This window comes from Poecile atricapillus, chromosome 3, assembly GCF_030490865.1.
Source record: "Poecile atricapillus isolate bPoeAtr1 chromosome 3, bPoeAtr1.hap1, whole genome shotgun sequence".
Taxonomy (NCBI): domain Eukaryota; kingdom Metazoa; phylum Chordata; class Aves; order Passeriformes; family Paridae; genus Poecile; species Poecile atricapillus.
This window is the reverse complement of record NC_081251.1, coordinates 86,612,373-86,627,596: the sequence shown is the minus strand read 5'-3', so window position 1 is coordinate 86,627,596 and position 15,224 is coordinate 86,612,373. Positions and strand designations below refer to the sequence as shown.

The following is a 15,224-nucleotide window of genomic DNA, read 5'->3' as shown; positions in this document are numbered from 1 at the left end:
AGATGAAAGGGAAATCGATCCCAAAGTGTGGCATTCAAAAGGGGAGGTGGGGAAATTAGATATTACCCCCATCAAAATTGAAATAGAAAACCCAGAGGACCCGATAAGGGTAAAACAATATCCCATCCCGATAGAAGGGAAAAGGGGTCTGAAACTAGTAATTGATGACCTCCTTAGAGGAGGTACCCTCGAACCCTGCATGTCTCAACATAACACCCCCATCCTAGCAGTGAAGAAAGCGGATGGGAGCTTCCGACTGGTGCAGGATCTCAGGGCAGTAAATGCTAGAACCCGAACCAGGTTTCCGGTAGTGGCAAATCCTTATACTTTACTTAACAGACTCTCACCCGAGGATGTATGGTACAGTGTAATTGATTTAAAAGACGCATTTTAGACTTGTCCTTTGGATGAAGGGAGTAGGAACTTCTTTGCCTTTCAATGGGAGGATCCGGACACAAACAGAAATCAACAGTTAAGGTGGACGGTCCTCCCACAGGGGTTTGTGGAATCACCCAATTTATTTAGACAGGCATTGGAACAATTACTTACTGAATTCATTCCAGAAGAAGGGACAAAGCTCTTACAATATGTAGATGATTTATTAATTGCTGGAACCATGGAGGAAAAAGTCAGAAAAAGTACAATTTCATTATTGAATTTTCTGGGGAAAAAGGGGTTGAAAGTATCAAAATCCAAACTGCAGTTCACGGAGCCCGAGGTAAAATATCTGAGACATTGGATTTCTCAGGGGAAAAAGATGCTAGATCCTGACAGAGTGGCCGGGATTCTGGTGCTCCCAGCCCCAAAAACGAAAAGACAAATCAAGCAATTTTTAGGGCTCCTGGGATATTGCAGACAGTGAATTGAAGGATACAGTGAAAAAGTAAAATTTTTTGTATGAGAGATTAAACACAGATAGAGTAAAATGGACCACACAGGATGAAAGCAAGTTTCAGGAATTGAAAACTGCACTTATAACTGCTCCTGTTCTAACCTTGCCAGACACAAATAAAGAATTCCAGCTATTTGTTGATGTAAGTGGACAAACAGCCCAAGGAGTTCTGACCCAGGAGTGGGCAGAAAAGAAAAAGCCCATAGGATTTTTATCAAAAATCCTAGATCCAGTCAGTCGAGGGTGGCCCACTTGCTTGCAAGCAATTGTTGCAGTAGCTCTGTTAGTTGGGGAAGCAAAAAAGATAACTTTTGGAGCCTCTTTAACAGTCTACACCCCACACGATGTAAGAAATATCTTACAACAAAAAGCCGAGAAATGGCTAACTGATTCAAGACTTCTGAAATATGAAGCCATGCTAATTAGTTCACCAGGCCTCGAGTTGAAGACAACTACTGCCCAAAACCCGGCGCAGTTTTTGTTTGGGGAACCAACAGGTGAGCTGTTGCATAATTGCATTAAAGCAGTGGAATTGCAAACAAAGGTAAGACCGGACCTGGAAGATCAAGAGTTAGAAGGGGGGGAAAAATAGTCCATTGATGGTTCATCAAAAATGGTAGAAAGAAAAAGAAAGTCAGGTTATGCCATCATAAATGGTAAGACCGAACAAATCATAGGATCAGGTCCCTTGCAGGCATGCTGGTCGGCTCAAGCCTGTGAACTGTTTGCACTCTTAAGAGCCCTCAAAGGCCTGAAGGGAAAAAGGGGAACTATTTTCACAGATTCGAAGTATGCATTTGGGGTAGTGCATACTTTCGGAAAAATATGAGAAGAAAGAGGTTTTAATACATGGAGAAATAATTAAACAAATCTTAAAAGCTATCAGAGAGCCCCAGGAGATATCAGTAGTCCATGTAAAAGGACACCAAACTGGGTGGCGGTTTCACACCAGGGGAAACAATCTAGCGGACAAAGAGGCGAAACGAGCTGCGTTACTGGCGGTAAGTATTCCCGAGATCAGTCCCAAAGAAACCCCAGAAGTGTCCGTGCTTCCTTCAGAGAAGGAGCAAGAAGATTTCCAGAAGGTAGGTAAATATTTTAAAAAAAATAAATAGTAGTTGCCAGACGGGAGGGAGCTGGTTCCAAAAAGTATAGCAATACTCAGGAGATTGCATGAACAAACCCACTGGAGAACCAGAGCACTGGCTGAACAATTTTTAAAATTTTTCGGATGTAAAGGAATCTTTGAACTTGCCAAGCAAGAGGTACAGGGGTGTGTGATATGCCAGAAAGTAAATCGTGCCAATTCAAAACAAACAAATTGGGGTGGCCGGCCACTTTCGTATAGGCCATTCGAGAGAGTCCAGGTAGATTTCACGGAACTACCAAAGATTGGGAGAAATAAATATTTATTAGTAATAGTGGATAAACTGACACATTGGGTCGAGGCATTTCCCAGAGCAAAGGCTACGGCCCAAACCATGTCTAAAATTCTACTAGAGGAAATAATTCCTAGATATGGGATAGTAGACCATATCGATTCAGATCAAGGGACTCACTTCACCTCCAAAATCATTAAACAACTGTCAGAAGCATTGGGAATCAGATGGCAATATCACACCCCCTGGCACCCTCAAAGCTCGGGACAGGTAGAAAAGATGAATCAAACATTAAAATCGCAATTGTCCAAATTAATAATCGAAACAAAAATGACTTAGGTCCGATGTCTTCCTTTAGCTTTGTTAAACATCCGGACCATGCCTCATTCTGAAACCGGTTTATCCCCTTTTGAAATGCTATATGGAATGCCATATAGGCATGGGATGTCGGTGGCACACCCTCAAATAGAGAATGTGCAATTACAACCTTATCTCATTTCTATAAATAAAAATCTACAGGAACTCCGGGAAAAAGAATTGATTCCTCAAAGCACAACATTGGGATTTCCAATTCACAAAATCCAGCCGGGCGACAAAGTATTGATTAAAGTGTGGAGGGAACTTCCCCTCAGTCCTCATTGGGAAGGTCCCTTCCTCGTTCTCCTGACCACGGACACTGCTGTGCGAACGGCCGAAAAAGGTTAGACTCACTCCTCTCGAGTGAAGAAAATCACAGATCACGGTTCAACCGAGTGGGAAGTTACTACCCCCCAGGAGATTTGAAGATCAAACTCCGGCGACAACACAAATGAGTGGAGATCGGATAAGTTGTGTCAATGTTGATTGTTATTGCTTTCCTTTTATCCATTTTAAATGTGCTTATTGTAAACAAATTTGGGTTGCTCACTGTTTAATAGGACGTAAACCAAGAGGTTTATGTACAAAGTGTTTTGAAAAGGAATTACAGCAGACAGACAGATTCTTAATACTTGCTGCCGAGGTGGGCCTGCTGGAACCTGACTCTCTTGAGTGGCTCCTGTTTTACCGAAACGGTCTAGGGGGTCAGCTTGACTGCAAGGCAGAACCCTTAGTAGTCGAGTGCCGGCAAACAATAAAAGTTCCGTGCAGATTTGACACGGTTAAAGCGTCCCGGTGGGCGGTCTTCAAGCGAAGATTTGCCATCAGAACATCAAGAGCCCCTGAAGATAGTCTTTGCTGCCAAGAAGATGGTTTACCCCGCCGTATGCTTATATACAGGCGAAGGGCAAGGCAGAGAGATGAAGTGGTGGGGAATCCTGATGTTCCTGAGCCTAGTCATGTGCTCGACCAAGGAGACAGACCCCGAGGTGCCCCCGGTGGTGGACCCCACGGGGAAGTGTGAGCAGTGTCAAGCTGCCACAAAAGCCGAGACATTAGCCGTTTGTCCCCAAAACTGCACCTAGGAATCTGCTGGTTAAATGACACCCAATTAAAATTGTACAAATTAAAAGAGAAAATTGAGTGTTCCAATCCGGGAGCAAGTATTACAGAAAATCAAATTCGAAACTGGGAGGATCAAAACGTTAAATTAATCACCTCCGACCAAAAAGAGAACTAAAAGGGGTTCCCTCAATCTCAGTCTGCGGGCAGTGTAATAAGGCTGTCTGGATTGGGGGAAGGAGACAATCCATTTTTATAGCATATCATCGAGTTAACCCTATTTGTTACAATAAAGCAACTGTAAAGCCGTGTTCCGTGAGGAGGAAAATGTACTGGGAGGGAAGAAACTTAAAACATGAAACTAAAGTGCCATTGAATAATGGTCCTATAATCCTAATTTGAGACCAAGCACATGTTAGCACAAGAAAATAAAGAAAGTACGGAGGAATACTAGTATTCCTCTCCAAATAATAATAAAATACGAATTTTTAATAAGATAAATTATTAAGTAGGGGACTGTAATAAATTATGTGTAAGTAAAAATTCGAAAAGATATATAAATAAGATGTATATGTTAAAATAATAAAAACCAAAGATGTGTATGTAAAAAGAAAGAAATCCTCCTCCCAAACCTGGCTGGGAGCTCTTCTCCGAAAGAAAAAGCTTGTAGCCAACACCCAGATAAGAGACATTAACTCGGAAAATAGGCAGGATGGGAGCCATCAAAGACAACAAAAGGACTAGCTCGGGGGAGGAACCCAACTCCGGACCTGACCAATGTCTCTGCAGACATCAGTTGTGAAACAATCAAAGTCGACAAAGACAAGCCTCAGAAAAAGTATCCTCTGCGAGTCCTGAATCCCCCACCTGTCAGACTAGTGTTGGAGATACAATCACTGGAAACAAAGGGGGAGACTCCGCCAAGATTTCCATCGGCACCAACCCCGGATCACACCACTTCTGCCTTGATAACCCAAAATTAAAATACATACAGAGTCTCTTTACATATGAGGAGACTCTGTCTGGACACAAGTTAGGTCTATTCTTCCAAGCCAGGAAATCTATTCACCAAACAATCAAGAACACTTGGTGAATAGAGCCTGCTTGGGATTTTAGCCTGAGGACTTAAAAATCCTATAAAACCCCAAGCCTGAGAGCGCTCAGACGTGGATTTGGGAAACCTATACCTCCGGTGTAGACCCCTGTCCACCCAGCGCTGCGCTGTTCTTTTTATTGTGGGTTTTTATCGCTGTTTCTACTTATTATTGTTTATTAATAAATTTTTCTTTGATTTTATCCCAAAATTGCCTTTGCATTTATAACATCTAACTTCTCATTACAGCAAAAGATTGATAGGAAAATCCTAGCCTCTGACTATTCTGCTAATATTACCCATATTATTTCTATTTCTTTTCCTCTATTCCAGGATTGCCACCTGTCCTAAACTTATCAAGAGCTGTTTGGTACACCTGTAAATTTACACAATGCCCAACTAAACTTCTAATCCTTGGCTTAAATTTAAGATTTTTTGTAAATCAATGGTATCTAATAATTGCATTTTATAAAGTTTTGTTGAAGGTGATGGTATTTTAATCCTCTTCAAAAAAGAGCATACACAAACTATTTATACAATGACTATAAATTATTCATTGAGCAGAACTGAAAAATGGAAATTGATTCTAAATTTCTCACCAGTTTTCAGACAAAAAAGCCCAAACCCTACAGACTTTTCTACTTATCGTCACCTAAAATTTTATTTCTCCTTAGTCAGAGACAAATCAATAATGGACTCTGGAAGGTTTCATAATAAAAGATCAATAAGAAAAACTATTTTGCTAAAGAATAATGTGGGAAGAAGGTAGAGAAAATTGTGTGGATAACATTTGCTATGCATTGGAATTATGTTTATGTCTCCTGATAACACTTCTCATGCTAGTTTGCAACAAAGGATCCAGTTAACCATTTAGTAGATGGAAATCCTCCCACCCCAAGCCCCCAAACTAGAAACAAAATGCCCAGCTTGAAAAAAAGATTTGTTGTCTGTTGCAGGGTCCTAAGAATCCCTACATTTCTCCATGGAATTTTTATTTATTCTAAAAGAGTCAAGCAATTAAAGACATATAATTATGCATATACATAAGCCCTAGGGAGGACATTTTCAGATTTTCTACTTTAACTGAGTCTACCAAGACACACATTTTTAGGGCATATATAAATGTGTCAGGTAAGAATGTGAGAAGTGACATTTTAAGGTACTTTCCAAATGTTTTTCTTACATACATGAAGAGGTAACCCTGTTTCCCAAGAAATAGATTGTAACAGTGGCCTAAAAGAGTAAAACATCTCTCTCCTTCTCTCAGAGGTGAACTATTAGAAGTTGAAAAAGGCAGTTTTGTTTACATGACAGCATTAAACATTTTAATGCTGAACACAAAGCAGAAGAAAATGAGGGTTATAGGGCTTTGGGATGATACTTGAAATAACAAAAAAAAATTGCCTCAACTTTTTCACATGCCATTCAAATACAGAAACTTAATTTTCTGTATTGTTAACTCTCTCTCTCTTTGCCTCCTTTGGGCTCATTCTCTGTGGATACAACTTTTCTCTAGTCTCCCAGCCTTCTTTGGGCTGAATTCTCTGTAGATACAGCTTTTCTATAGTTTCCCAGCCTTCTCTGGGATGAATTCTTCTGGGATCCTCCCTCGTGGGGAGTTTCACTTATCTCAGTCTTTATGATTCGAAGAAAACTCTCGAGCTCGTTAGAATCATGTTTCTCGTGTTTATTGAAGGATCCTTACAAAACTTAACAGGTCTCTTCAGGCTGGTTACAAGGTTAATCTTTGCAATTTGGCACATTTCTTTCTTCTGATGGTACAAACAAGGCCTTGTGGCACACTTCATGTCTGATACACAAAATGGCCCCGAACTACGCAGTTCTTTTATCTTTATACCTATTTTTATCCAATTAACAATAGACACATATATTATTTTTCTTAATGACCCAATGACCCATCACCTCTGTGATGCACTGCGGCATTTTCTATCCAATCACTAACTATTACCCAAAAAACTCTAGGAGAAGAACATGAAGAAGAAAGAAGAAAGGACAAGGGACAACACCCTAAATCCTCCATCTAGTCTCCTGTTCTCTAAACTACTTTTTCATCCCAGTGATTTAAGAAACTTTCTAATCTACACACCTACACTTTTAGCTTTTTTCATCTAACTTTAGCATTTGTTTTCTTGTATCACTATGAAAACATGCTCATGAATTTCATATTATATGAAATTCAGTATTTTCTTGAATCTTAGAACTAAAAATTAAAAACAAGGGCACACAGTCTGTATTTCAGACTCCAACATCTATTACCACACCTTTTACTATAAAGGTTATACTATTTCTGGCAGCGCTCACATAATAAACTCAACAGATACTGTACCTAAATTTAGGCCACATTTCAAACTTTAATTTCTGGTCACTTAAGAAGTGTTTCTGGTCATGTAGAAGATACATATTTGGCATTAATGTTTTTGGGAGTTGGATGATGGGACAAACTCAAGCTTTGGCAAGAGTTTTGGCCCTTCATCCTGCCCAGTTGGAGACACAGAAAATCTATGGAAAGATTTTAGTGTTCTAACTTCTAATCATTATCTCAGCCAAATGGCTTGATAGTTGCCAAGAATAAGTCTATGAAAAGTAAAACTTTGGGGGAAAAAAGAGAGGACTTGAAAGTTTGGGCTATTATAAAACTTATAAGGCTGTTTATTTGGAAGCATAGTAAGTTGCTAGGTGACATAATGGAGCAGAAGTCCTTGAATTGCCAGGTCTAGCATATATTATGACCTGTATTTTTCTAATTGGAAGAAAACTATAATGGTAAAGTGAGATGATTTATTGTGATGCTCTATTACTCCAGAATGTAATGGCTGACCTTTTTAAAACACGGAATTGTCAGATCCTATAAGTCATACAGTCACATAATTATTCCAAGTCTATATGTTGCTTGTGTTGTGTGATGCACTTCCACAGATCCTGGACCTGAAGAAAGTTGACGCACCTTTGAGATTTAACATAAACGTAAATGCTGAAAATTCCTCAAGTAAAAGGTGATTTCCCAGGGAATACAGAAAGATCTCAAACACTAAATTTAAAGCAAACCAAAACTTTTCATGCCTTTAGCATAAGATATAATCTGTAGACCTGCACATTTTTAGTTAGCTGTCACCTTCAGGCTTTTCTTGAAAGGCATTCTTTTATTCTGGAAGCAGTTTGAGTCTAAGCCAGATCATTGGCATCTCTGTCCCATAAAATATTCAGACTATCCTATAACAAAACAGCACGTCTTCAGTGTGCCACTGGCTCAGAGTTTACAGCTCAGGCTTCAGGTTCAATAAAGGCACCTACACCATTTGCTGATCCAGAAGCAATAATTTCATTCACCCAGCTCCATACTCCAGCTACTGAGCACAGGAAGACACAAAATGTCTTTCCTCAAAATTAACTGCAATATTACAATGTCTGCTGCCCAACTAATTCACAATCCAGCTAAACTGCTAAATAACACAGCTGACTATTCAATTTACAGTTTTCTGTATTGAAATACAAAATACTGTACTGTCCTGCATTTCATTTCCAAACCAAGCAAACCAATGATTTGGTTCCTGAAACTTCAATTAAACATCACAATTCTTTCAGAGTTCTGGAACTGAAATTACTTATGCTTCCCTCCCAAATCCTGATCTCTTAGTCTAAATTCATTGAACACTGTACATTCTGCTTCCTTCTTGGCTGCAGTTGTTTTCCGACTTGCAGTCACTTCTGCTTCTAACATCATCTTCAACATCCCCATCCTTACTGACAAGAGACAAACTTTCTTCATAATTTTGGAGCAATGCTGAGAAGATAATTACTATTTATTCCATAATCCCATTCCAATGTCCTGGTTTTCCTTTACTCATTATTTAATCACCAAGTAATATTTTCCATTTGTTTTTATTTTTAGCATTTTGACTTTTTGCACTTGACTTTAGATGGTGTTCAGGCCTTTTCTATTTTATTCCCTGAAGGCTCGCTACTTATGCCTCATACACTTTCTGAGAGAGTTATTTTCTCAGCTGAGAGAGAAAACCTTTCCCTATTATTTTTCCTATCCAGAATACAAGTTCAACGTATTCCAAAACTTACTTTTACTATATCTTGAGTTAAAGAAATTTCTATCCTCCTCAGTAATCAATTCCCTGATTTTCCACTTAATTTAAATTATTGTGCTTGCAATCACTATAATCTGACCCCTGCCACTATATCCCACCAAAACTAAGGCCAAAATACAATCATGTTGGTTGTGTGACTCTTCAGTAACCACAGAATAATGGGGTTCTGCTCTTAATGCTCTAAGTTTAGCTTTCATAGCCAGACAACATCTTTTTCCACTAGAATATGTTTTTTTGATTTTGGGTTTTTTGTCACAACCATTTTTATATTAGAATTAAGGAGTTGATATCCTCAGTGCCTGTAATCTTGGTATTTCTCTCCATGGTGCTTCAACTGCATCCCGGCAAAAGACCTCTCTTGAGCCTTACACAGGTGGGCTGAGCCCGGAGATCCCTGCGGACACAGTGGTCCGGCGGGGAATCCCCGGAGGGCTCCACACGACCCCCGCACATCTGGGCTGGGCAGTGCGTGCGAGCTCTCTTCGGTCGCAGCCGTGAAACTCCTGCCGCGGGGAGCACAGCCGGAGGGGAGCTGAAATGACGGACTGGGCAAGCGATCACCGGCGGCCGGCGATCCATCACCCGGGGCAGGCGGAGCCCGGCCGCTCCCCGCTCCCTGGGGCCGTGTGAGGGCCGCGCCGCGGCGCATGCCCGCCGGCCGTGCCTGGTTACCGTTGCCGGGGCCTGGCAGCGGCGATGGTGAAGGAAACTATCCGAGTGTACGCCCGGGTGAAGCCGGTGGGCAGGCGGCAGCAGGCGGGGGTAAGTCGGGAGCTGTGTCCCCCAGATGCACTAAGGATGCCGGGGAGACCCAAGGGCTGCCCGGAGAGCCGCTTTCCCCGCTTAGGTGGGGGCAGCAGGGCAGGGCCCCCTCCCCTTCAAGAGGCTCGGGCGGCTGGTGGGGGCGGAGAGGTGGGTGTGCGGCGAGAAGCTTCCGTTCTCCGAAGCCTTAGGAAGTTCATAAAATCACGAAACAGAGGAGTTTCGGGTGTAACTGTTGGGGGCGTGGCTGAGGAACTTCCAGCCTAGTTAGTAGAGAAAGCTCCGCAGGAAAACGCTTGACACACATCATTGGGTTTGTGCAGCTCAGCAATGTTCTGAGCAAGGGAGGGGAATGTGTTGCTCCGTGTCCAGCTGCCATGCCAAGGGATAATAAAGATAACGAAAGTGTTCCTCAGGAACCGTGAATTTAGGTCTCTTAGTTGCCTTGTTTTTAGCCAGGTCCTCTCATCACATTTGTCTTGTCGTAGCCTTTCCTAATGTATTCTTCCAGATTTTTTTTGAGAGGTTTGCACTGTGGCCTGTGCTTTCTTTTTTTATTTCATAAATATTAAGGGGGTTTAGTAAGCAAATTATGTCGAAGAGACTGCACTTTTGTTTTAAATATTATTGTATGTTTACATGTGTGACATGTGTTTACATGGTAACAGGATAATGCTGGTATGTGCTGGGTTTGTTGTATAGTAGTTAAGGAAGATCTGCTCACATATCAGTGCAATTTGTAACAAGTTTGTCTCCAGACAATTACAGGTGCTAAGCTTAGGCAAGTGTTATATCTAACAGTAATGCTGTTCTATTGATGAAGTTATTCTGTGAATTCGTGTCCATCCTTATTAGAGTTATTCAGTTGATAATGAGGAACATCTGCCCAGTTTGGAGATTACTGTGCCACGTGACTTAGCAGATGGGTTCATCAATAATAAACAAGAAAGCTACAAGTTCAAGTGAGTAGGAGCCTTATCTTTGTACCTTCTGCCTTCAGTGATTGACAGCACTGTGTGTGGTGATACAGATATATAGAATCAGGAAAAGTCTAATTTTAAAATTAAATTGTGGTATGGATGGGTTTATTTTTATGTAACTCCCTTAACAAGAGGAATACTTCAGGATATGCTCTTCACCACAACAGGTCTGATAGCACTGGATAAAATATAAGTCATTATGCATTTCTAAATCTCGTCTCAAAGATAGCTTTATCAGTTCTTCTATTTTTGCACCTTGTTTTGAATTAGGGTATGAAGACTGAAGCACGTCTGTGTGTTCTCTTATGATACAATAAGTTGTCATAGGCTGGCTAAAGAAGTCTAGATATAAAACATTATTTTTAGAAACTGTGTTTCAGACATAGTCAAAGCAAGATAAAGAAAACCAGAAATTGTTGAAAGAAATAAATCTTTAGTTGTAGAGTGTAAATATTTGTTAGGAACTTAAAATAAGTACAGCAGCATCAAACATTTTTATAACTTCAACGGAAAAGTGAGGCAACACTTTAAAATTTTGGTGATGAGTAAAGCTGGATACATAATCACCTTTAGTGATGAGGTCAAGACTGCCTTTTTCAGATATGCTTTTTATAGTAAACAACAAGTAGTTTGTTTCTCGATGCTATTAAAAAAGAGAGTTCCACATAAACAATTGCAGCTCAGACTGATGTTGTTTTACATCAGCTAAGGTAATCTTCTTGGAAAGAGAGGACCTGCCTTCTCCAAATAGATTCATATGCAATGCTACTTTAGACTGTAGATGCCCAAGCCTGACAATGAATGCTGATATTTTTGTCTGACTTAATAATTTATTAAAAACTCTGTAGAGATGCATTTTGAGTAACCCTATGCCCTATTATCCTTAAGACAATGCAAGAATAATTGTTTGAGTTACTTGACTCATTAGCAGGATAGAATAAATGCTTTTATATTTTGTGCATTGCATTTGTCTGTGATACTGTACTCGCTGTATGGGTCAGAACAATGCCTTTCTACATACTCAGTGTCTGTAGGGCCTTTCTACACACACTGGGAAGTTCTGTGCGAGACTAGAGTTCCAAATAGGGGGGCAACACAGCAGGGCACCAGCAGTACAGGGGGCTGCTAGAACAAGTGGATGACAACTTCCTAACATACAGTTAAGCCAATCAGGATATTTGCAAACATGGACAAACTGTTGAGGGATATTAAGCCTGGAAGTAGCTTTGACTGCAGGGGCTGTGAGATAATGAAATTCAGGATACAGAGAGAAGGAGGTAAGACAAAAAGCAGGATCATAACCCTGGACTTCATAAATGCAGACTTTGGCTTGTTCATGGATCTGCTGGAAAGAATTCTCTGAGACACATTCCTGGAGAGATAACCAGGAAAACTGTTTGATTTTCAAGGATCACCTTCTCCAAGCTCAAGAACAGTCCATCCACATCAGCAGAAAATGATGCAGAGGCAGCAGGAGAATTAGAACAAATGGTCCCTTCCAACCTCAAGAATTCTGATTCTGTAAAGTAACTGCAGATATTTTATATAGAAAGTGACAAAACATATTTTATTAAATATTTTGTTGTGACCTATAATAATTGTGCAGCAGAATGAAGTAAATGGCTTGAAAAAATGTTACTGGCTGTACTGGTGGGACGCTATATTGGTTATAGTGTAATCTGTTTATCCAGGATTCAGTGTGGTGCCAGTTACAAACACTAATTCTCTTGATAGATTTAAAATACTTTTTTTTTTTTTCTAAGCCACATAATTTTTTCATAGGATTTTATTGTACAGATCTTGTCAAAGCATCTCTGTGTACAGCCTATTTATGTACAACAGCACAACAGCAAGCTGTGGTTAAGACTACAGGGAAAACATTGTACTAAGTTATGTAAGCCTAATGATGTAAACATTGACTATTACAAACACAAACAAAAATGTATGAATCAAGTACTGTTTTAACATTCTAAGCAATTCTTATTTGCTTAAAATTTTCAGATTTCAGAAAATTTTTGATCAAGAGGCAAAACAAGATGTGATTTTTGACAGCATTGCCAAACCAGTAGCAGAATGGTACGTTGTTGGTCTTACAAGTAACCAAGGAAAAGCAGAAAAGCTATTTCTGTTTTTGTTGTATTACTTGAAGGAGAGCTGTCAGGACTTTGTCTTGTTGTTGTTGTAAAAGTGGATTGATGTTCTAATTTACTAAATATTTACATGTCTGAATCCAGGAGATATACAGTCCCCTGAGAATTTTGTGCATAGTAAGGTTCCATTTTGACTCATAAAATAGCAATGCTACTGTTGTTGCATAGCAATAGAAATCCATGCTCAATTCTTTTTTTTGTCTGTACTATAAGCTGACTTCATTGCTTTAGAATTGTATTTTCTATATAGTTTCACGTAGAGGTAAACCTAATGAAATTTTTATCCCCCATATAATTTTCATTAAGCTAGGGACTCTCATTAATGTTTGTGGAGATATTCCTAGATCTTGTCATTATTACTTTTGTTTTAACATGTAAGGCAGCGCTTTTGGCACTGTTTTTTTTTTTTTTTTCTCCTCCATTTTCATAATCAAACAATGCTCATTTCTGACAGTTTGCAAAACCAAATTTAAGACTGATGAGGACTTCTGCATTCATTGTGTGGATTGAATGCTACTCTGAAACAGGTGGATTTTCCAATGGAAAATGGATTTTATGCCATTCTCTTTGCTCAGTTTACTGTCTGCATTGCTGAAGTTTGTACTGGTTTTAGTGTGGGAGAAAATCCCATGCTGGAGGAAGCAGAATTTCTGCATAGTGCTTGCTTATTTATCAAACTTACTGCTCAATATCCAGACTTGTATTGAGTTGGGAAGTACTACTTCAAGTGACAACTTCTTTCTCATTCATCATTGGTTTATGCCATGATTCTTCAAGTTATTCCTCAATCTATTGCACAGCCCAGTGTTTAGCACTGTAGGAAAACAAACGTCTTCAGCTGGACACTAATCCTTTCTCAAGTTGTTACATGGAAGAAAAATATATATATCTCTTTATAATTTCATTTTGTTTCTCCCCACCCCTCCTGTTTTCTTCCTTAAAGTCCCACATAAAGCAGAAAGGCAATTGACAGTGAAATGAAGAGCCAGTGAATTTTATTAGAATAAGCTAAATAGACTTAAAAATAGTGCTTGTTATTTTCTCATCCAAAAGATATTTCTTTGCTTATCCAACAGTATCACATTTAGCTTCACATTAAGTCATATGCTTAATTTTAAATATTTCTGGGTTTAATGTTGACATTAGAAAAAAACCCTTTATCTAATTTGAGTGTATTTGGAAAGAGAAGCATTAAAATTCTCATTTTTACATACTATGGACTTAATTATCCTCAACAGAAGCTCAGAGTATCAAAATTAACTAGTAAAAAACTGGCTACTTCTTTTCCTCTTGGAGTGTTTTGCTAGAATATGGAAATGTTTTCCAGTTGAACAGTTCATCTATACAATGCTCTAATAAACAGGAAAGGGTATTATTCTCCTTTATTTCAGTGTTAGCTGATAAAAGGCTGGTTTTATATATTAATTTTCTCCATTATGTAGGCTTTAGTTTCATGGTTTAGATATTTTTAAGTACTTGAAAGTACTTAAATGCTATTAAAATCAATGGTTTTTAGGCAGACAATTATCTTCAAATAGCTGTGTTTTTAATGCTAAAAGTGACTTATAAAACCAATCTTAATGAAATCAGGATTTTGTCTCTGAGCATTATAATGTGGTAAAGCCTGTATTCTAAATTATACTTGTGTTGTTACTAATAATTTTACTTGTGTTTTTATAACAGAGTAGACAATAACTGAAGTATGTCCATGTTTTTATCCACTCCCTTAATTTTTAACCTCTTTTTAGACAAAAATGTATATTTCAAAATATCTTCAGAGTCATGAGGTTCCTTGGCTATTGGGAGTCCTGAACTGGGCCTGAAATTTTCAGTCTGTGGTTAATGATACAATTTTTCTTTCCGTCATGGAACAATAAGAATTGCCCTGTTTCTTTTAAAGACCACAGTTTTCACAGCAAAATGTCCTTCATTATTTGTTTTTTTCACACTCAGTATTCTTGTGCATGAAAAAGCTGTTGCAAGTACACACATTTCTGTTGTTGGAGTTACTTTACTAAGGGAACAGTTTTTTGTGTGTGTATTGCCAGGGAAAAGAAAGTAGCAGGAAAATATCAGTGAAATAGTTCAGTAACATTTTGAGGTTCTTTGTCATGCCTTCTTATGGTCCTGAGAAAATTCAGTTAGACTTGAATGCTGAGGGGAAAAAAAATAAATTTTTGGGCATTGTTTAAACTAAAACCAGAAAGACAATGCTCAGGATTCTAAAATTTTTCTAGTTTGTTCTTGGATGGATGGAAATTGAATGCAACTTTCTTTTTTTGGGGGTTTTTTTTTTTTTTCTTTTTAAGTGTGTTTTCTTTGATGTTGGGCCACTACTTCTCTTTCTGTAAGTCCAGTTACATTGTCATCTTGCCTGTGGTTTCAGAGGCACCAGTCGTTAGATTGGTACTTTTGACTGAAGAAGCAAATT

The 15,224-nt window shown here is 39.0% G+C and overlaps 1 protein-coding gene across 1 annotated transcript in view; it reads left to right on the top strand.

The window, feature by feature from the left end:
- Nucleotides 1-9,573: 9,573 nt before the first annotated feature.
- Nucleotides 9,574-15,224, top strand: part of KIF6 (kinesin family member 6) — a 260,796-nt gene continuing 255,145 nt past the window's right edge. Inside the window, exons 1-3 of the mRNA XM_058835346.1 lie at nt 9,574-9,663; nt 10,519-10,625; nt 12,645-12,719. Coding sequence (XP_058691329.1) covers nt 9,598-9,663; nt 10,519-10,625; nt 12,645-12,719 — 248 coding nt within the window. The 5' untranslated portion in view covers nt 9,574-9,597. The remainder of the gene's footprint in view (nt 9,664-10,518; nt 10,626-12,644; nt 12,720-15,224) is intronic.